At 34.2% G+C, this 25000-nt stretch overlaps 1 protein-coding gene across 4 annotated transcripts in view; it reads left to right on the top strand.

Annotated features, from left to right (window-relative positions):
• LOC135221901 (probable G-protein coupled receptor CG31760) overlaps window positions 1–25000 on the top strand; it is a 979933-nt gene that overhangs the window by 747076 nt on the left and 207857 nt on the right. For all 4 annotated transcript variants that reach the window (XM_064259885.1, XM_064259884.1, XM_064259882.1 and 1 more), the window contains 3 exons: window positions 486–661; window positions 7152–7414; window positions 20311–20446. In XM_064259885.1, coding sequence (XP_064115955.1) covers window positions 486–661; window positions 7152–7414; window positions 20311–20446 — 575 coding nt within the window. The remainder of the gene's footprint in view (window positions 1–485; window positions 662–7151; window positions 7415–20310; window positions 20447–25000) is intronic.

Here is a 25000-nt window from a genome sequence, read left to right as displayed (position 1 = left end):
CGGGAAGTTACAAAGAAAGCCACCCCCACACATCCCCTATTAAAAAAAATGTACAGTGGTACACGGCTCTTTGAATTTTAATCTCCTTGAAATCTGCAAAAACATTACAATTAATAACTAAGCGGGGATTACTGCTATTGCGACGAGCAGTAATGATTAAAGTAGCCCAGAGGCAACTCATATTCTAGTCAAACATGTATAAAGAAAATTGTTGGGTAAACTAGCATACGTTTGTTTTCTCTGAAACTGTTTATGTTTAATATACTTTGCCATGCGGGAGTGCTCAGAAATTACAAATTTTGTGTTTGAGACACTATGAAATATGAATTGCACGTTATTGAAAAGACTGACATTTACATATATATATATATATATATATATATATATATATATATATATATATATATATATATATATATATATATATATATATATATATATAAGATCAAATTGACTGCTGCATAATGACCATTTCTTTTGACCAGAACTGTTGGAGACGATGGTGAGTAACCTACTGCTGTCTGACGAAGAGATCGAGGCTGCACGAGTCCTGGTGAAGAACGACGCCACCCGGTTGCCTGAGTCCCTCACTCAAGCCCATGCAAATCGCTCTCAGTTCCCGCCCACGCAAGACCCGCCGAAGGCCACCACGGACACTCAGGTTTGTGTTTACTGAATGGTCTTTTTCTTAGCATTATTCTGGTCGGGTTTTATTACTTGCAACCATGATGGTTGTCATAGTTAGTACAGTCTTACTTCTAATATGTCGTTGTGAAAAAAAAGAAAAAAATAGTTTGGAGCTGACACAAAGGTTTATAACTTGCACGCGGACAATCTAATCCATATCTGCGCCTCTTCGGGTGGGGGTGTGTGTTAGGGGAAGTGGGGTAGGGGGCTGCGATTTGAAGTCCAGGTTGGGTGTATTTACAACGTCACTAATATCAAAACATAAAAGGTGCCCGGCCAAAGGCGAAGTCACCTCTGATACAGAAAGTAAACCAATAACTTTGACAACTTTTCTGATTTAATGTTCTTTAACTGGAATAAGAAATTACATCATTTTTCGGTTTCTAAATGATGACGTTTTGAGCAGGTGAATTTTCACAAACGAACTTCTACATCATATAAATAGTCTCAGCGTTGCCTCTATATATTTTTAATTATAAACATTTAGACCTAATATGCCAAATGCAGGTGACTCGTTTCTCTTTGTAAACAAGTAGGACGGACAGTAAAAAGTCGTCGGGAATGGGTAGGTTACCATAATAGTAAGATGCTCCATTATAACAGAAATTGCAATTTGGCAGTTTCTACTCGATGGAATGTTTTCAGAGGAATAGACGTGTAAATTTATATAATAAGGAAAATGAAAGTGCAAAGCGTAAGATCACTACGAGTATACACGCGGACGTAAAGGAAAGGTTTGATTGACAGAAAGTGACGGGAGCGACGGAGGCTAACTGAAGGTCTAAACTGAACGAGCATGACAGTGTGGTTCATTTTCATTAAACAGAACAGATAAACGAGAAGTGTGATGGACGTCAAGGAAATTGGTGAGACGTGTATGAATATAAGAAGAATAATTATGGTAGAATAAGAGAAGATAGTCGTCAACTCGTGTTTGAAACTTGTGATGAAAGAAGTTTTATGAAAGCCGTCTGTTCCTTTTTGAAACTTTCGATGAAAGAGAAGTCTTACAATATTCGTCAGTACTGTTTTGAAACTTGTGAAGAAAGATATGTTATATGAAAGTCGTCAATACCGCTTTGAAACTTTGGATGAAAGACTAATTTTATGAAAGTAATCGATACCGATTTGAAACTTTTGATGAAAGATATAAACGTTTTTTGAAATTCGTCAATCCCATTTTCAAACTTAGGATGAACGAGAAACTTTATGAAAGTAAACAATATCGTTGTGAAAATTGTGATGAAAGCGATGCTTTATGAAATTCGTCAATACTGTTTTGAAACTTTGGATGAAAAAGGTGTTTTATGAAAGTTGTTAATATCGTTTTGTAACTTGTGATGAGAAAGAAATTTTATGACAATCTCAATGCCATGTTGCAACTTTTGATGAAGGCGAACTTTTGTGAAAGTCGTTAGTGCCAATTTCAAACTTATGAAAGTTGTCAATATTCTTTTTAAACTTTTGATGAAGGAGAACTTTTGTGAAAGTCGTCAATACCATTTTGAAACAAATGAAGAAAGACATGTTTTATGAAAGTCGTCAATACCCTTCTTATTTGAAACTTACGAGGAGAGAGAAATTTTGTGAAAGGCTCCAATAACGTTGTGAAACCTGTGATGAAATATATGTTGTATGAACGTACTCGTGCAAGGAAAGTCTTTGCGGCAGTCTGTTCAATATTTAGAAGGATAGGACGATTGAGAGAGGAATGGAGAGATATCGGATATACGAATTAATGGTAGGGAGGGAGAGACGTACGAATAACGTTTGCAAAGAAAATACGGTAAATTTTGACAGTGACGAGGTAAAGAAACGGAGTGAGAGTATTTCGGAAGTGAATTGCTTGAGGAGAAACTGCAAAGAGAACCTAATTTGGAACCCGAAGTAAATGAGGAAGCTTTGAGTTATTTCTCATATGGTAATAATAACTTTCCCATAACTCTTTTGCAATGCTTATCAATAAAATATTATAGTCAGTTTAGAGCAGTCATTAACAGGAATAACCAAGAAAGTAGAAAAAAAAATTGGGCATCATTACACGATTTTTTTGAAATCCATCAAAACGGCTAAGTTACTGTACAGAGTCATTTTTCCTGGATATTTAGAAAAATAACTAAACAAATATTACCACACAGAGTTGTACATTATTTGTAAATAAGGAAGCTTCAGCTTCAGCCTATCTGTCATATTGTTGGTAATAATAAGAGCATTTCCATAACTCATTTGCAGTGCTTGTCAATAAAATATTATGTTCAGTTTAGATCGATCGTTAACAGGAATAACTCATATAGTGAAAAAATTTGCTCATCATTACACGATATTTTTTATTAGCGATTATAATTTTCATATCCACCATGGCCTAGTTACTAAATAGATTAATTTTCCATAGCTATTTAGAAAAATAACCGAACACATATTCTCATCTCCTCAGAGTTACACATTATTTGTTTACTCATCCTTGTCACTGCACATGCATACACAGTATTTAACAAAGCTGTTCCTTTTGTATAATTAGCTGAACTGCTTCTTTTCAATAGAACAAGTAGATGTGACCATTTCAATGAAATATAATGAGTCTGCGCTGAAGATAATTTCTTATAAAATGCAAGAAAGTTACTAATATTTACTTGGAAGCAGTCATATTAACATAACCTATGCCTTAATTATACAAATATGCTCCCCTTCACATCTAATTATGGCGATGCCCTTTGAGATTATACAATAGTCTTACCTCAGCAACGTACATAAACATCATATGTGCTCTTGTGGGCGGTCAACGTCAACGCACGTATATTTTGTCTTCTCCCCAGAAAATGAATCGCTGATTACCCAGAGATTAAATTTACCCCGTTTCTAGTTATACTAATAACATCTTGATTGCTTAGTCTGGAAATGACTGCAGATCTCATCCTCATCTCTGAAGATTACTCGACAAGGGGAAACCGGAGTTCTCATCATGTTCAGATCCTGCTTCGAAGAACCCACAACTGAATCTCGTTTCTTTTCTTCTCGGTTTTCTTAGGGGGCTTCACTCTAGCGTGATGTCTGGCGACTTTTAATATTCTGCCTTCAAGCTGTATACCCCAAGCAGCCAGTATAGTTTGTTTAGTGGTGGAAAATTGAAATCCTTCATAGCAGCTACGGCGAAATTAGACGGGACGATTCATATGGCACAAACATTTCTCCTTATTTATTTATATGCATTTATGCTTGGTTTAGTAACACATGTAGCTCTTCGTTTCTCCCTGGTGAATTTTCATACGCCCACATTTAACGTGGTGTGTTTGATGCCTTTGCGTCCGTCTGTCAAGTAGCTTTAATATCCGCTTTTACGCTTGAACTTAACCTTACGTGTTCAAGTTCAAAGCTTGAGTATGATTTTATGTAATCCACCCATTATTTTCATTCTTTATATTGGCTTTATTTATATACCTGCAGGTCATATTACAGTATGCTATGATGTTAACGTCCGTATGTATTTCATCTTACTCCCTGTTTTTCGCTTACTTGGGGAGTAAGCCTACAAACTAGTTTGTTGTTGTTTTGGTGTTGTTGTTTGGGGTTGGGTAGAGAAGGTCTAAAAAGGTCTGAAAAAGGTGTTTTGCTTTGAGTTAAAGATACAAGAATTTTAGGATAGCATATGTATGATTTATGTATTAGAGTGAAAATGTGAAAAGTGAATAATGTCCATATTAAGCATTAGAGAAAAATTATTTCTAATAAAGTTTATCGTAATTTTTATAGTATTTTCGTTAGTGAAACAATGGGCTATCTGTCCGTAGACTTTAGAAAGCTTTAATCTATTTGGTGTACAGAATTTAGAGGCTATATTTAAGTAACGCCTACAGTGCACCGCGTGAGGTGAGGTGCGCTGGGCGGCAATACCCGTTAAGTGGATGGATTTGCCTGACCATCGGATTATTCAGACCGAGAAGGGAAGTCGCTAAATCCAGTCAACAGAATAATTTACTCTCCTGCAAGAGCCCCCGTAGATGGGTAGTGCCTTCATTGCACTGCATGCGGTCCACTTTAGGTATTACATAAGATTCTTTGCAGCGTGCCTTTGGCCCCTAGCTGCAACTCCTGTCGATTGTTTTACAGTAACTCCTTGCTTCAATTTTCCTCTCCACTCTCTCCCGGCAACTGATTCAGAGTGCAACTGGAGGTTTTCCTCCTGTCACACCTTTCAAATTTTTACTGCCAATTCCCGTTTCAGCGCTGAATGACCTCATTGGTCCCTGTGCTTGGAGTTTGGCCTAAATTCTATATTCCATTCAATTCACCTCCAAGAGAAACAGTTTGAGGAATTGTTTTGGAACTGGGATGACCCGTACTCGAGGAAGGGCAAATGTTTACATCATAGTTAGTAAATAGATACTACCACGATTATACCAGTAATTCAAACTTTCAATCTTAAGGTTGAAATACTCTTACTTAAGTATGCAGACATTGAGGACGCGGGAAAAGGAATTTACTTTTGATCTATAGTAGCACTAAGAGGTTTACACTGCACGGTAACAGAATAAAACGAAGGGAATTCTTCACATAAACCAAAGATATGTTTCTCCGGGTACCTTTTCTCTCAGGTCTGTAGAGTGGCCACTTAATTATCCTTAAAAATCCTGCCATTCAATGCTTTGTCATTTAAAAGTGATCCACGAATATTCTGAATGGTGCTATATTCTGTTATATTTATAACACAGTTTTCTTGTATTTGTTCGGTAGCGCTCACTTTACTGTATAAATTTTGCTTTGTTTAGAGGCAGATTGGTATTGCTCATTCTATTCTTTTACCCTTCGTATTCTGAGACTATTCCGGAGATAGAGCCTCGAATTTAGGAACAATAGGGCCGTGATTGTGAAACGGAAGCTCCAAAGCCCCACCTATGTCAGTGCTGGTCTCCCTACAACCCCCACTCCACCATTATCACAAACATTAAAATCAGTTGGTCATTACTTTAATTAAGATGTATTCGCGCTACTATAAAGAACAATATGGGATTAGAGAGACAGGAATAACTACGGCAATTTTTTCATGCGGAAGTAACCGACTTTCGTAGGATGGTCCCAGATAAATGGAGCAAAATTTAAAAATATTTTTTTTTCATTGCTGGATTCTAGTAACAGACATTCGTTATGATGTATTGTTTCTCTATTGTACAGCATTCAATTGTTAGTTCCGAAGTATTGCAGATTTAACTCGGATTAGTCGATTTCTTTGTGAACATCGATTTGAAACCCTTATACCTAGGTTGCAAAATTCTCTCTCTCTCTCTCTCTCTCTCTCCTCTCTCTCTCTCTATCATATGTTTTCTGTGTCACGCGAATAATTATCTGTTTAATGATTAGACGTTATTGCATGATTTCTATTTTTTTTTCTTTTGTGGGCAACTATATGTTTGACTAAAAGGCGCAATTCTAAGACAATGCACCGTGCCACTAACTATTTACGGAGACTATCGGAATTCAATTTGGACATCTGTAGATTAGTAGGTGCATAATTTTTAGTTAGAGGAATCGATCTTATGATGTCCGGATTAACGTATCAAAAAGTAAGAATAATAGGAAATTTGAGTGTGGGCAAGTGCACCTATAAAAAAAAAGCATTGAGATTAAACCGGGAAAACGCCACTTATTCTGGAAAACAAAAACATCATGTGTTTAAGAATTTGATTGCCGTGCGAAAGATATCGGTGTCATCGAGAAAGATTCCATAAGAAAATACAGATGGAAATCCATGGTCAGAAAATTTACATATAGAAGAGAGTAGAAATTGAAATAAACGAAGTATTTCATGATTAACAACATTCAGCAGTTAGCAAAGGTCTGGCTTTAAGTAATAGGGTAAGGAAACTGTGATTTGAGTTTAGCGATACAAATGGCCCCGAGGACATAATAAAGAGAGGAGGTAGCAAGTACTTTGGTTGGGGGCTTAGACTATACGTAAAAGAGCGATCTATTCGAAAGAAGAAGGTTAACCATTGTAAAGGAAGTCAGTTTAAAAGATAAAAGACTTAAATGATAACAGTAGTGCAATGAAGTATGTGAAGTTTGATGTGTATTAATAATTTGTGATGCAATGTTTAAGAAAAATTAATAATTTGGAAAAGGAGAGTCACATTTTCATGGATACAGCAATAACAAATGATAGTAAAAATTATGTTGGAATATTTCTTACAAAAAAATGGTAAATAAACAGCAATGTCTGAAGGAATGTAATCGTAAATTAAAAAGACCAAAGACTTCCATATTTCAAATTGTAAAATTGGAAAGATCATATACTTGAAAAGTCCGTTAAAAAAATAAAAATTACAAGTTTCGAGCAATTGGAAAAAATCCTGCACTTTATTTTGGTTTTGTAACAAATATGACGATGTATACGTATGTGTGTGTGTGTGTGGCCATGTGTTATTTGTGCATTTTACTATGAAATATACTTGATGTTTTCTGTTTTCCAACAGCTTCAAACTGCCATCGTGATGGAAAAACCTTGGTACGAAGACGCCTACAACGAGACCTGGGCAGCCCAGAACGCCACAAAATTCCAGAAGAACTTGAAGCCCCCGTTCTTCATGGGGTGGTGGACCTTTCCATACTTTGACTGCGGATCTAGAAGATGGCTGCTGAGTTACACGGTGCCTCTCTCGCTCGATGTGCCACCGGAAGGCCCTAGATCTTCTCCTCAGTCTTCAGGGAGGAACACTAGGACGTCTCCCCAAATCAAGTAAGCTCAATATTTAGCCCAGGGGATTCGCGATGATTGCGTTGCAAAGGCCCGACGAAATCAAACGTCAAAGGAATGGATTTAATCCTTGTGGCGTTTTATTTATCGAGCTGATCATAGGGTTGTGTGGATTCTCGAAAAGCATGCGCAATAATTACTGAGAGATTTGAAGAATAGCCAGGCTGTTATGAAGGTTGAATGTTATATCAGTTCCTGGCTTCTGTTGATTTCAACATAAGTATTCATGTAGGAGCGTTTCTATGCCGAAGAGTATGCAAGCCGTTTTTTATTATTATTCTGCGAAAACATTTCCGAAATTATCTTTTTCGGTATTTTTACATCACCGTTTTATAAACACTTGGCCTTTTGGAAACATTCTTTTTAGAAGCATTCTCGCATACGCTTTAGTGTCCATTTTAGGTTGGCTTTTGTCTCTTCAGAATCTAAGAGTGGGTGGGTATGTTTAGCATTACTTCAAGATTTCGTTATTGGTGCGCAGCAGCGAGTTGCTGTGGATGGGATCTTTAGTGAACCAAGACCTATTATGTCTGGCGGTTCTTGGTCCACTACTATATGTAGTGTATACAAGTGATATGGTTGTTGGCCTGGAAAACATTTGATCAGCACTTACGATGTAGTAAAGTATCCACTTATGAGAAATTAAGCTGCCCTCAGCCTTAATCGGGACGTGGACCGGTTCAGGGAATGGTATAGTCAGTGGGGTAATATGAGGGTGAACTCCAGTAAAACGAAAACACCACTGATTAGCAAATATCGTACCATTTCCCACCCCATCCTCCCCTTCATTTGGAGGGAACTTTGCTGAATGGGTCTGAACCTTTAATTATTCTAGGTGAAACTTTTGACTAACATCTAAGTTTTGAGAAACATCCAATAAAAGTTTCAGCAAATGCCCGCTCGAAAGTTAGGTATTGCTTGTAAAGCCTCATATATTCATAACGGTGATAAAATCGGTGTAACCTGTTAGAGGGCTTTGTGCTTCCTTTACTAGAGTACTGTTACCTGGCATGGTTGTCTACGTTTGCTATAGACTTTTCTCTTATAGATAGAGAGAGTAGTTCGTGGTGGTAGGTTTCTGTTTTCAATAGTAGCAGTAATGACACGGGCCATCGAGGGATGGTCTCTTGTTTGTCACTTTTTCATAAGTAGTATTTCAACAGAGATCTTTCACATTCACAATTAATTCAAAAGAACAACCAGATTCGATGATCAGCAGCACCAATATGCAGTAAATGTGCCTCGCTGTCAAACTTCCCAGTCACAGCGTCCTGTATTCTTCTCACCGTTAGACTGTGGAACTTCCAGCCTCCCAGAGGATGTCGTGTCCTAATACTATTCTCTTTGTAGTTTGATAAACTACTATTTATTAATTAATTTATTTGATCTTTTTAATAAGTAGGATCTCTTCCTTACTTCCTTTTACGTCTTTCTGATGAACATCATATTCTTTGGAAGTTTAAATTTCAAGTCAATAATCTCTGTGACCTTGTTACGTATGAATAGGTTTTGTTAAATGAATAATAATAATAATAATAATAATAATAATAATAATAATAATAATAATAATAATAGAGCGGTTCAGTTGCCACAGACAAAATATAGTATTTTTCCAGTACCCGAAGAGGAGATATGATATATATATATATATATATAATATATATATATATATATATATATATATATATATATATTTGTGTGTGGGTGTGTGTGTGTGTGTCTATATAAACGTCATTTTGGCTTTGTTTGTGTTGTTATATCCCAAGCAATTTTATGTATAAAGCTATAAGAGTGTTAAATTGGGTACTTCCTGAACATGTTGCATTTATATTGTCCCTTTTTTTTTACCGCTTGCGTTATCATATATATATTTTCTCTTTTTCTCAGAGAATTTCCTGCTCAAAACAGAAAAGGTTATTTTCCGTTGAAGGCTCTTTTTTTGTGTTCTTTTCACATATGCTTATTACTTATTCATAACAAGTTATGTATATTTCTTCTGCCGTAAACCCTCGTTTTTTTCCATCGTCATTTTGATATCTATTTTCTTTTCAAATACTAGTTCGGTGAATGATAATTTTTTAGAACCGAATTCCTGCAGCTAGAAAAGCACTAAGGCATATTTATCATTATTACTATGATGCTTATATCTCCTTTTTCCTTTGTCTGATTAAAATGTTTGGACTATAAGACAGGTTTCCGATTTTAATGTACACTATTATATGATATGAATTATAAGCGAATACCACACGAAAATGATAGTCAGAAATCCAAGCGCTTTCATCTTTACTAAGATATTGTCAAGGAGCGAATGAAATACGATTAGAGAGAAAAGTCTCTGGTACACAACAAGATCAAGAATACCAGATGGTTAATTGTCAAAATGGCAAAAATTAGAAAAGATAATCCAGGATTATCGGATATCACACGGTCACAAACCTAAACAGATTTGACCCTAACCGAAATTACAAAGTATCTTTACAGTCCAAAACATGTAAAAACTGAATATATTAATTTTGTCGCTTATATTTATCTACAACTTTTTTCATTATGAAAGCATCAAGTTTAAATAAACCAAGACTTAAATTTATAACATTTCTATTATTTGACTTGATGAAACAATATTCAATGATATTCGTTTAACTGTGAACTTATCTTGAGTTCCTTTCCTTGATATTTGTTATATACCATCATGCAGGTTTTGAAGATATTGCGATGAATATATTTAAATCTGTCAACGTTTTATTGTTACTCAATCTAATCATTGTCTCTAAGAAGGGTAAACAGCAAAGGGACATAACATTCCCATGTAGCAGCCAACTGTTCACTGCAGATTCACTAGAAAAAATCTATCAATATTACCTTTAATTTTCCTTGCTCCTGGATATTTAAGTTACCTGTACATATTTAAATTGGATATCATAGTGACACAAGATCTTCCAGCATATTGGACTATGAAACAGTCAAATACTTTCTCGTAATCAACGGAAATCTGTAGGTATTCGTGACTTTTTAATTCCATACACCACAGCAGAAAGTTTTAACACAAATATTTGTTTTTTGTACAACTCCTGTCGTTTCTAAAACTAGCTTGCTCCCCACGAAGCATTGTATGAATTTCTTTCTACAGCATATTAAGAATGAGCTTGACGAAGATTGATACAACAATCAACGTAAGGTTATACTGATGTTACGAATTCCACCGAGATCACTTGTATTTCCTTTCTTGTTCATGATTTCCAGTTCTAAATCATCAGGCCGTTTGATCATTCCTTAATATGCGAAGCAACTATCATTTTCAACTATATTCATCAGCTGAAGTTCCCTCATGGCCCGGTGCTTTCATCCAAGTTTATTACGGATTCCATTAAAAAAAATATTATTACATTAATTCATAAGGATAACAATGTCTTCTCCAACTTATGGTACATCAGTCAGATCATCCCTCTCTTACTTCTTATTCACGACCTCATAAATCTTCCGCCCATCACTGTCCTTATACTTCTTATTTCTTATATTATAATTGCTCCAGCCCTCACTTTGACAAATATTCCCTTTTTCTTTCAAGTATAGTTAATCCAGTAATAATTCTATAGGCTATCCAAACGCCAATGCACCTGATGCTTTCTCAGTATCATCCTTCTGTTTATATTTCTCTCTCCACTTTCTCTTATTTATTTTTTGCGTTTCAGTTAACTTCAATGTCAAGACTTGAATATTTAATGCATTCTACTTTGAGTTCTTTATCTCCCTGAAATCCTTCTGCAAAAGTACCATTTGCATTTGTCTACTCTTTATTATATCCCAGGTCTCATCCAGTATCCAGGGTTCCGTTTTATTAAATGTAATCACTCTTTGATTTATAAAACATTCAATACCTTTTCTCGTTGAGGGCTATTGGATTAACAACATGTTTTCGATATCTGCCGGGTAAAAATAACTGTGGTGATTAATCGGTAGAAGTCTTAAGGTTTCCGCGTCGGTGGAATGGGAGCTCGCTTATATTCATTGAAAGGTTTAGAAATGTAATAGATATTAGAAGCGATGCAGCAAAATTGGTCTGTTCTACTTTCAATGTGATGCAAAATTTTCATAGGAAATATTTCTATAATTTCTATAATTTCTTTTAACTTTATACCTACTGCATTTGTTGGTTCTTCATTTGGATCTCAGGCTTAGTGGTGACAAGCATATCCAAAATATGAAGGAATTAGAGAAGTTAACTGTCAATCGGCTTATTACATTTACATATGCATGTATCTCGTAAATAAGTGTCCAGCAGATTCTAAATATAGATTTCAGCCTAAATACCATAAACGGTGAAAGAGTGGGCTGTGCTAGAGAAGGTTAAGTTTTTGTTATTCGGCCAGTGAATTAATGTGAAGGGCCATCATGGAAGTATTTGAATGTTGTTTCATTTAACGTTTGTGTACAACATTATAACGTTTAACCGAGTATATAACAACTGGAAAAATTATATTTTAAAGTAAATAACCCAAGAACTTTTAACAAAATTTAAAGAGAGTGTTTGTCAGTGTTTTAAGATAACTAGTGATTACCTACTTTACCTCAGGTCACAGTTTCTGGCAGAATGTATATTATATTCTTTTCCTACACTGGTGGTCGGTAGAATACCTTCCTTCTTGAGTCTTACTCTTTCAGCAAAGCATAATACATGTCAGAATTAAATTAAAGTCTTTATTTTGATAAATGTAATGACAGTTCGTATTTACTTCCCTTGTATATTCAATTACGTATATGAATATGTTTATGCTTTTTTAGACTAAAGCTCTTTTATTACGTTTCCACTTATTCGGACGAATAAATTATTGTGATTTTCACTCGCCTTCAACATGAAATGGAAAAATATGTTTCGTTTGCTCTCATTCCAAAACTCGGTTTGCTTTACCATAACTCAGGACAATAAACATTGTTCAAGAGTCTTCTAGAATATTGTTGAAAAATATTGCGTATTTTTTTTAGTGAACTTGAAATATCAACTTCCATTTTTACCCTTGTAAAGAAGTTCTTAAAGTAGGACAGTTTTGTTTAAAGAATAGATATTTTTCCATTAAACAATTGACAAGACTGTAGCCACATGTCTCCACTTCTAGAATATTGCTAGCGTATCAGGGTTTTTTTTCTACGTATTTATTTTGGCCAGGATTAAATAAAATGCCCTTATTCTAGTCATAAACCTTAAAAATTTAAAAATTCAGCTTAAAACTAGCCCCTTCCAATGAGGTTACTTTCGCTTCCTCTTTGTTGCAGGTATACCTCGGTCAGTTGCTTTAGTTTAGCATGAAGAGTAAATCCTTCTATCGCCTTTAGCGGTCAAGTATTAACCTTAGCTTTGTTCCCTCGTAGCTCTTTTTTGTAGTTGATTAAGTTCCTCTTTCTTACCATTTACTTCTGGACTGGGTTTTTACCGTTGTTCTTCCCTCTTTCGAAGTTGTACCTTGCCTTTCCCCCCTTTCTCTTTTGTCTTTTGATTTAATTTCTCCTGAACTAGGGCATCAGGTTAGGTTACTTGCCTCTTTGGTTCCAACATCAAAGGAAAAGCGATTAGCCATAATGATGTATAATTGCAATCCTAGTAAACTCCTTCTGTTAACGGATGGATTTCTTTTTGACAAATAGCTATCGTAAATAAAAGTAGCTTCTCAGCTGTTACGGGATCTATTCTCTTTGGGAAAAGAGAAGTCATTGTGTAAAAGTCATTCTTTCTTCTTTGCAAAAGTTCTCGTGACATTTAGTTAAACCTTGACTGGCATTCTATGTCATGGTTAAAAATTTCGCGGCGTGCTGTTCTAATTCGTTAGTCATTGGTTGTTGTGTAGTAGGTGTTATTCCAGTCTAGCAATAGGTCGGATACCGTAGGCTTGGATACGAAATCTCTCTCTCTCTCTCTCTCTCTCTCTCTCTCTCTCTCTCTCTCTCAAAGACTAATTTGTACGTTTTGTTTAAGTCTCTCTGATGCAGCTCCACCTGTTTAGATGTTGACAGTGAACTGGAAGAAAGCAGGCATGAGTTAAACATCCGAAGTATACCAATTTCCTGCCTTTTCATCCTTGATCTCTGTTATCTTTGACCATCCTTCGTGTATTCAGATTCGATAGGATCACCTTTCTTTTATTTCGTAAATTGTAACTTATGAGAATGAATTGAATTGTTGCGTATCCATCATTTTATGTTAGTAATGCAACTGTGTAGTTTTCTAGTAATTTTTCGTTCGTTTAAAAAAGATCATGAATAGTGATTATATCATTCAATTTATGTCATTAAAAAAAAGTCGTCGTCGGTTAGCTTTTGCTGCTGAACTGTGGGATTTGATCGTCCTTCGTTTGTCCGGTTATGTCCTCCTCCTCCTCCTCCTCCTCCTCCTCTTCTCTCTCTCTCTCTCTCTCTCTCTCTCTCTCTCTCTTCTCACGGCGAAGCCTCACTTTCAACTAATTTCAGAACTGAAGCCAACAGATTGAGAGCCTGAAAGAAGCCGTGGGAGGTAGTAGGTGCAAGTTAGGCAGTGGGGTCTCAAAAGGCCGAATGATTTATTTAATGCCGCTGTCGATTTCAACCGCGAGAAGAAAAACAAATAATAATAACAATAAAAATGCGAGAAGAATGAGACCTCTGCCCGTGTTTGAACGGAGAAATGAAATATCCAGAGCGGAAGCAACTCCCCTCGAGAGTAGAAACAGAATAATCGAACGTTGTTCCCGTAAATAGTGGATTATTGGATTATGCCCAGGATTACTATGCAAATGGAATTGGTAGTTTGGAAATTTCTTAAAAAACTTTTTAATGACAGGCTGAATTCACCGCTCAGATTAATGTTTGTTGTTTTGCATAATAAATCTGGTAATGAGGAAAGTAAAGAAAAAAATTAGTTGTGCCTTTTAACGGGGCAATGGGTGAAATTCATGTTTTTACAAAAAAAAAAGAAAAAAAAACATTTGATTTTCAGAGAAAACTTTACCCGTAAATTTTAAAGTTAACATTCAGTGTTAAATCTGTGATTTCAGTTAGCGAGTTATTAACACGATAATAAAATAAGACTGCATGTATGAACTCATAAATTAATGAATACATTGAGTGTGTATGTAAAAATCCATTGGAATTGGAGACGGCAGCAGAGATGAAATTTTCTTAGAAATAACTGAAGTTAGGAGACTGGTCTAATAATTATTTTGAATAATTTTTATTTTTATGTTTAGATTTCATGTGTATTACTTTATTTTCAGTCCTTTTGTAAATCGGTCAATGTTGATAAAAACGTTTTGTATGGCAAGGCACATATTTAGGTAATCATTACTGAATCACGACTTTTTATTCTCCATGATAAGATTTCTGAAACAAATAAAGGTTTGTACGCGATTCACCCCTTGCATTGGGGGAGTGTTATAAGATTTTTCCCCTTTTATTACCATCCTTTTAATTACTAAGGCTGTTTTGCGAATTACCTTCAACAAGATAAGATTAGATTTCAAGAGAAAAATTCCGCCTTATAACTCTTGGGAGGAAATATGTCACGATTTCTGATTCGTTCACGTCTCATTTTAAGGATGGAAGACACCAAAGGCGGTTTCAGAAATATAAGACAAAATGCACAGAAACTGTCAAGTGTCTATGGATGATAAATAGTGCTAAAAATATATTTCAAGACAAAACTTGAGATGGTAATTGGTCTTAATTCCATCGTATTTACAATCTCGAAATGTGTGTTTTATATGAGTATGTCTGCTTGAGCAGTGTGTGTGGGGCACGAGGTATATACATTGAGCATTGTCAAGGGCGTAAATTGTTCCTGTTTACTGTTACTACTTAAAATTCGTCTTGTTACAATCGCTGAAACCAGCGTGCGCCATTTGCCTATGAAGTCGGACATTTTAAAATTCATTTGTCAAGAAAGCGAATTTTGATTGTAAAATTGTTGATGGTCTTCCTGGCGCTGTTACTGATGCCTACGTTCGTGAGTTTCATAGAGGCTATAGTGTCTTTTTAAGCGCCATGCACCATTCTATTTGTTTTCGGGACTACTGTTTTTTTATGAAAATAATTGCTCTTTATTTGTTAATTCACTTTAATTCTTTTTTTTCCTTTTTTGATTAATAGCATTGCAATGCAGAAGAATGCATTGGAAATCAGTGGCTTTAAGGTATGATTGGTTGATCGCCTTAAAAATGATAGTGATGATTAATAAAATAAAGAGCTTTATTCACTTATACGAGGGCTTGATAAAAAAAAGTCTCCCGTGAATGTTTGCTTGACAGGCTACGCATGTTTAAAATGTATCTTTTAAATTTTTTTCATTAAAAATACACGTTAGCTTTCATTTTTCGAGGGTTTTGTTTTCTGAATGTTGTTAAAGGTAAAGTAGTCCATATCTTCATTAGATATTTACCCCAATACCTGTGCAATGAAAAGATTTTTTTATTATCTTTTATTTATATACAATCAATAAGAATAGTCCAGTAGACACCCTGAAGTTACGATGGTCTCCATTACCTTTTTGACTTACAAAATAGTGACACAAATACATAAGTGCACACGAACGCCATACTTGAAAGTTCCTTTCCTAACACCATTCGTATATCTTGAACACTTCCCTGAATTGTTTTATCTTTGTGGAAATTGAAAATGATGTACAGTAAAGTCATAAACTTTGATGCTTTTATGCAACTAGATGGGATGTTAACTCGTTGGAAGTTGAGTACTTGATGTTTCTCATCTTCCAAAGACGTCGATATCAGTTTTGTAAGATATTTTTCCAAAGGTACACGGAGTGCATTTATTTTCCTAGAATTGAGGGAAATAGTTTTATTTCCATGGAGATCTGGAGACTACATTGGACAGTGCTCCACTGTTTTGTTACAGAAATGAGTGACCTCTCTCTCCTCTCATCTCTCTATCCCGTCTCTCTCAGTCATCTCCTCCTTCTCTCTCCTCTCTATCATCCCATCTCTCTCTCTTCTCATCCTCCCTCTTCTCTCTCCCTCCTCTCTCTCTCTCTTGTTGTTTGAAAAGATGTTTTAGCTTTCTGTTCAGCTGTGCTGTAGCAGAACGGGATATTATTCTTGAATTTAAATCGCAAAAGTTGGTACAGAAAATCAGGAACTTCGTGAAAGTGAATATTAATTAAAAGCTGCTAATGATTTTACATTTAGCAACGTTATACTGAATTAAGTGTTTTCATTGAGTTACTGGGGTACTAATTTTGCTTCAGTAATGAATAATCGTTGGAAGTTACAGTATCTCCTTACTTCAGAATTATAATACTTAATGATAAATCTTTAAATCAATATGAAAGTTTCATCCGATAGTGGCATCTAAAGGGCACTGGGTGACTCACCCTTGGGAAAGAGAAATACCGAGGACTTAGTGACGTATAATAGTGCTTTGTAAGGGCAAACAATGCAAGGCAGTAGAAGCGATCGAGTTACGGGGCTACATAATAAATTTTTTTCTTAGCAAACTAAGCCTTAATTGAACTTATATGTATATATATATATATATATGATATATATATATATATATATATATATATATATATATATATTATTTTAGGTGCCGTTATATAAAAAGGGGACACATGTATTCTGAATTTTTTCCTTGTAATATTGGAAACTACTTCTCCAGTTAGTGATTATTTAACCCTTTTCTTCAGCTGCCTTTGGAAGGAATGACATCAACAGCTTATGTGCAATGTTGGTGAATGAATACGCTTTTCATGAGGTCTTGTCGTAGGTTGTGTTTGGTCTTTGTCAAGAGAAGTCTTAATAAAGATAGTGATAAAGATTGCATTGTAAAAATTGAATTTTGTGTGCTTAACAAAGTATAATATTTTACTGTTTACCTAATTAGTCTTCTTTTCAGCTGTCGGATACATATTATTAGAGGTGACCACAATCATTGGCACACTAGGATCATAACGTTTTAGCATGTAATGATATTAAGCTGGCCACTTTTTCCAATGTAATAATAACAATAGTATACCATAAAGATTTCTTCACTTTTCGACTTAATCAGCGTAGGTATCATTGTGACTAATACGTAAATGCCTGGTAAGCTGAGTATATATATATATATATATATATATATATATATATATATATATATATATATATATATACATATATATACATATATATGCAATCCAAAGGGAGATTACAAAACAAAAACGACAGCGTTTCTTCTTTGATTTTATTTTAATTGTAAGAAGAAAACAGTTATGTGCTCAGAGCATATTTAAGCGTACACTATACCAGTAACGATAAAATAAGGCTACCCGAAGTTCGGTAAATTTCAGGTCCATCATCTAATTTAAATTTTTTGTTACAAATATATATAAACAAGTGGATAGCTAATTCGTCCGGTTAACAGGTCCGTGAAGGCAGTTCGTTCGTGCAGATCTATTTGGCCGCTAGTCCTCATTAGCTATCTTGTTAAGGGTTGTTATTTGGTAACTGGTGCTGCGAATGAGAAGAAAACGCGCTCGCGCGCACCACGCGCACACACACACACACACACACACACACACACACATATATAATATATTATATATATATATATATATATATATATATATATATATATATATATATATATATATATATATATATATATATAATGAGTGTATGTGATGGAATTAGATTTGTGATCACTTTTTATGTAAAGAAAATTATAATTTTCTTATAGTAAAAATACTTGCTCAATGCCGCGTGGTTATTCACTTAAAACTTAGATTATAACTATGATTGTGTCCATTATTTAGTGTATGTAGATTTCATTTTTCTATTCTCCTGACAAGCATAATCTTTTCAGTCGAGTGAATAACTGTATAGCTTTAATGAACGGATGGATGGCAAGGAAGATATAAAGGTATTCAAGATTTAATACAATCTACACGATAAGCTCTCGAGTATTGGCAGAAACTTTTAGCGTTTTTACCAAAGAACCTTCTCAGAAATTAACAGAGTCTCCAGCTATACCAAGGGTTAAAACACCTATTAATTGCCCATAATATTCTGTAGTATCGTCAAATTCGGCATAGCAGAACCGGATTAGGTTTAAGTGAAAAGTTATCTTCTTTGTAGGAAGTGGAGAGATTTTCCTGTTGCTAAAGAACTGAACTATAGAGAGTGTGATTAGTATACTTAATATTTGACGAAGTGGACCATCTAAGGGTAAGTTTTTACATGCAGTCATAAAAACACATGGTTTTTATATCTTTGCATGCATGTAATTTATATGTATGTTTGTGTGCCAAGACCCTCATTACTTACAGGGAAAACAAGAGTTTCGATAAACCTCAAGTATCTCAGACACCATAGACTGGACAGAAAGATCGGTCACCTATCTCGAGGTTCCTTCTCAATGTATGTGAGCTGGAAGTGCCGATGTTTGTGAGATACGATGAAAACATTATATGCCACAATTTAGTCGGATTATAAAAGTCTATGCATCTGGTATCCTATTTTCACGAATTCAGTGAAGCGTAACTGTCGGATGATTATTAAATTGAACATTTGGCCTTGAACACGACAAACTTGGGAACTACAATGCAGAGCAAAAGATTTTTCGAAATAGAAAATAAAAATCTGAGGTAATTTGTATTTGGTTGGTTAGTGCCGCTCGAGAGGAGGAGAATAATGACAAAAATACACAAACTTGGGCAAGTTCGTATAAGATTTCTGCTACTTGTTGCAACAGGTTGATTTAAATATCCCTCTTTGGATACGTGAATAGGATAATGAGTAAGCTTCGTTTCCATTTCTACGTTAATGATGCAGAGAAAGTAATAAAATTCGCATTGTCCCTTGAAATATACTTAGGTTTATAATGATTTTATTGGTCTTTCTTCATGTAGTAAGCAATGCTAACTAAAGGTTAGGTGCTTCATGTAGTAAGCAATGCTAACTAAAGGTTAGGTCCTGAAATGAAAAGTGCATTCTTAAAATGTCAAAGCTATACATCATATCTATTATATATATATATATATATATATATATATATATATATATATATATTATATATATATATATATATATAATATATATATATATATATATATATATATATATATATATATATAATATATATATATACATATATATATATCATATATATATATATATATATATAATATATATCTATATATACATATATATATCATATATATATATGGTATATATATATATATATATTTTATATATATATATATATAGCATATATAAATATAATATATGATATATATATATATATATATATATATATATATATATATATAATATATATATATATATATATTATATATATGTATATATATATATAATCCTAATATATATATATTATATTATGTATGTATGCATGCATATATATATATATATATATATATATATATATATAATATATATATATATATTATATATATATATATATATATATATATATATATATATATAGTATATACATATTTACGTGTGTATGTATGTATGTTTACGCATGAAAAAAAATATATATATACATATATATATATATATATATATATATATATATATATATATATATATATATATAATATATATATATATATGTGTGTGTGTGTGTGTGTGTGTGTGTGTGTGTGTGTGTCTGTGTGTCTGTGTGTGTGTGTGTAGGAATGAATGCATGCATATGAAAGAAATGATACGTCTACGATAGTTGAAAAGTTCTTTTTTTATATCTTGGATGGCAGTGTAAAGAATACATCGAGATTAAGTGTAATATCAGTCAGATATAGAATTTGTTTTGCCGTCTGATTACTGCAAAATGATTTCTTTGTAGCTTCCGTTAATTACTGACTGAGGCATTCCGGTTTAACTTTGGTTCCCTTACCATTACAGAGACATGGGCATGCTCAGTGTTGATGTTGACGTGACGCCATTAGATATCAACCAATGTGACCTGGAGGATGATCCACCTGACTCCCAGCTCTCCTACTTTCTTGGAACACACAAGTGTGATAGAAATTCGTCGGTGGTAAGTTTTTATATGCAATCATACAAACACATGGTTTGTATATGTTTGCATGCATGTAATATATATGTATGTTTTGTGTCTTTATATACATAGTATATATGATATATATATATTATATATATATATATGTATATAGTACTATAATGTATATATATGTATATAGATTATATATATATATAGGATATATATTAGTATATATTGATATATATACTATATATATTATATATATATAGTAATATAAATATATATATATATATATTATATATATTTATACTATAATATGTAATATATATATATATGTATAGATATATATATATAGTATATATACATACCCATATATATATATATATATACATATTTATTACTATATATATACATATATATATATGTGTGTGTGTGTGTGTGTGTGTGTGTGTGTGTGTGTGTGTATGTATGTATATATTAATTTCTTGGCGGTAGGCGGCAGACGTGTTTTAGAAGTTATTCGAAACGATAAGATTGTTTCCCATCTGTACAAAATACAAGTAACTGACCTTGTCACATGTTTCTTCAAATCGCTTTCGTCTTAAGGATAAAACTATTTTGTTGAATAGTTTTCTTTAGATTAAGCAATAGCGTTGACAAATCCCCTGAGGCAAAGCAATTTGGGAATTTTTATCAGTGAATTTATTCGTAAAATTCAATCAACGAATTATTTATTTCTTGGGAAGTTCGTTTTTCATTTTGTTTATAATAATGAATGTTGGGGAAATATTTGATTGTGAATCTGCTACGTCAAGGAGCAATGTAATAAATTTTACATAAGTAAACACTATTGAAGAATAATTGATAAGAACTTGCTGCCATACGACTGATTACTCTGTGACATCATCGAATACAATTTTGTTGACAACTACAAATGCACATTTGCGTTAATGAGGTAAAACTTATAATGAACTTGCTTGGGTGTTGCGTAAATAGTTTATTGTTGTGCTCCACTTCTGTTCAGTTTTTAGAATCCTATCGGTTGAAATGTATGCAGATTTTTCAAACGGATTATTTCGTTATCAAGTTTTACTTAGATTTGTAAAGTGAGCAGGGCCGATTCACACGGTGTGACCATCCCGGCCAGACAGACATGTTGAAGATGCATAAAGTATTTCGGAGAAGCCATTATCGCAATGCAACATGACGTCTTTCTCTCAAGTCCACAAATACCACTTGATAATCTAGAAACCTTTTCTGCGCCTTCTCGGTCAGTCGGTGACGTTTGATCTTTGGTGCCGTATAGATTCGGTTACTAACCTACACTGTAAACGCAGACGATAAGTGATTTTGACATCAGCCATGGTAATAATGAACTGGAACACCAAGTATGAGGTTATATTAAACAACGCTTGTGTTAAAAATGACAAGGAGAGACTTTCGGGTACTGTTCCGTATCTCTCTTCACTACTCCTGATGGTAAACCAATGGAGGGAGTGTTACCGCTTACGACGCGTCGACTCAAGAAACTGGTTCAAGGCAGATTCTTTTAAACCGCGATTGTTTCTGTTGGCTTTAATTGTCAATATTATAGCCTCGTTACAGAGATTTCTTAGTTCAATAATAATAATAATAATAATAATAATAATAATAATAATAATTAATAATAATAGTGATTAAAAAATGCTCACAGCAGCATGAGTCATCAAATGGAGAAACAAATCCATGGTTATGTAAATGTACATATATTCAGATTTAAAATTGCTAGGATAAGCAACTTGTTGATAAACTATGAAACCGGTCAACCATAAATCGGGGGATTAAAAAGGGGAACTGAACAGATTACCGAAAGTTATCCTTACAGTTTTCAATTTAAATATATGTACATTTACATAAATGTGGATTTGTTTCTCCTAATGAAGGGAGTGCGAACACACCCCCGACCCTACAGGAATCAATCGTGTCGTGATCAGCTGTCGGATGTTGGATTACGTAAATACTCGGTCGGTATAAAATTCTCCATAAATATTCAAACGGATTATTCGATAAAATGTTTTACGCTGATTTTTCAGACGGAGCATTCAAGATAAAGTTTTGTGTGAATTTTGCAAACGCAGTATTCTTTGTAAAATTCTACGTGGATTATTCAAACTAATGTTTAGGTAGGAAATTTTGAATAGATTTTACAAGTGGAGCAAGCGCTAAAAAAATCCAAATAACCTTTCTTTCTTTCAATTTTTCTTTGTGCTCTGTTTTGCATATGTTGCAGAATGATGAAGTTTTTGCTTACGAATAAAGAGCGTGCAAATTTTTATGCTTTATTAATAAGGAGTTCCTTCATGTTTGAACAAGAGCCTTTTAAACATTCAGTATGACAGTCCAATTATTTCTTTTTTCTATAGTTTTTCTCGTTGCATTTTGAAACGCAAAAGTCCTGGGAGCCTCCTCACCTGAATAATTCCTTGAACAATATCGTTTATGCTTTGTTTTGCATGACGAAATTTCTCTATGTCAGCGCTCACTGGGGCTTATTCTGAACTTGGGAAAGACTCAAAATAAATTCTCGAAGATCGTATCACATATTTTTGTTTTTGTTTTTTACTTGTTTTCAGTAACAACACCTCCAATATCAGTTGACAAAACATGGTGCTGCTGCTCTCTCTCTCTCTCTCTCTCTCTCTCTCTCTCATATGCCATATATATATATATATATATATATATATATATATATATATATATATATATATATATATATATATATATATATATATTTATATGTATATGTAAAACTACAGCGCATATCATAGATAAACAACCATCCCCCGTAAGTCATAACAAACCTCCAACAGGAAATTACGACATATTGTTCACTTTTCCAAGACTAAGAAAAAATGCCCCACCCTAAAACTCTACGGTTCGTCTGCATCACAACATAGATTAGCCGCGACCGCGAAATTCTACAAACAGTACGCATACTGTAGAAAGGCAGGCCCCAGAAACAACACTGAAAACGTAACTGATAAAGGAATTCAATATTAATTCATCATTAATAAGAAAAACTGAGGAAAATTACACTTAATCGCCGGAGTTGCGCAGAGAGAGATACAACAAAAAACCGTTCAGATCAATTAAGCATAAAACTGATGAGAACTACAATAGAGGAAAAAGGAAAAAAAAAACAAACAAGCAAACAAGCCCCCATATACTGTTACGTTGTCCTCTTGACCTTAGATATATACGTTAACTTAGTCAACCCTGTATTTTCATTAAGAATCTATTTCCTCTCTTTACTTCCACAACCCGAAATGGACCCTCGAACTTAGTCCCTAATTATATACTATGTAATTCAACTGATTCCTGACATTATTTTTTAAGAATACATTATCTCCAACTGCAATTTTTACGTTATCTGATATTGCATTACTTCTCTCAACCATTCCGAGCATCTTTGAGTCAAGATTACAACTAAGGCGATTTAACTGTAGTATCAATTCAACGAGACGGAATAGATAACAATTCTGACGTCTCGCGCTGTATAGCCAAACAATACCTACTGGAGACATAGCAATGGTATCACTAACCGTAGTATTAATGCTATGACGAACAGCATCTATATATCAGTCTCAGTTCCTATCATTGCCGCCTACAGGGATTCTGAGAGCCTCGATTACTTTCCTATCGGCTCGTTCACATAACCCATTATCGTCAGGTCTATACGGGAGAATAGTTACTTTCTGTATCCCCATAACTTCCACAAGGCACTCCGAGGTCTTATTCACAAATTCTCCATTATCTGCAACAAGCACCTCGGGTACCCATGAAAAAATGCTATAGTAACCTCTTCTTTTAATGGAAAAATCTCCACAAATGTTGGCAGCTCGTCAAAGAACTACTAATGAATGTCTGCAACCAAACTCTGATTCACAAAAAAATCAACGAAATATCCATGTGCACCCTCTGAAAAGTCCCACTAGGGATAGGAAAAGAACCCAGTTTACAAGTAGTAACCCTCGCAGGATTACATGCTTTACAAACTAAACATCCTTTCGCATATTAGTTTACTGAAGAGGGCTTGTTTTTCCAAAAAATCTTCTCACGTATCTTCTGATACGTCTTCTCAATCCCAAAATATGACTTTTCGGGGCCACTGTCTGTGTTGTATCCCATTTATTAGTACTACTTCTTAGTCTGTATCTAATTTTCCTAAATAGCAAATTACCCTTTAACTCCTGACCAGCAAAAGGCAACGGATAACCTTTTCTTACTGATTCCCGTCTGAGAAAAGCCTTTACCTCTGCCAAAACTTCATCCTTATCTTGTTTAGACTCTACTAGGCTCAAATCCCAGTCTGTACATTCACCAGTTACATAACAAACATGGGCACCTTACCTATCCACAAAGACCTACTAAGGGCATCCGCTACTACATATATTCTGTTTTCCCTCAATATAACTTGAGCTTATCATCAAATTTCTAATTATCAAAAACCACATAGCTCTCTTACGGGTAAGATCTGGCTTATTATAAAATTCCAAACAACAGCTCAAGATCTGTGGAACCTTCCACTTTATGCCCCATTAACATCTTGAA

Source organism: Macrobrachium nipponense, chromosome 3, assembly GCF_015104395.2.
Source record: "Macrobrachium nipponense isolate FS-2020 chromosome 3, ASM1510439v2, whole genome shotgun sequence".
Lineage (NCBI taxonomy): Eukaryota > Metazoa > Arthropoda > Malacostraca > Decapoda > Palaemonidae > Macrobrachium > Macrobrachium nipponense.
The sequence above is the reverse complement of the archived record's forward strand: the minus strand, read 5'-3'. Positions and strand labels throughout refer to the sequence as shown.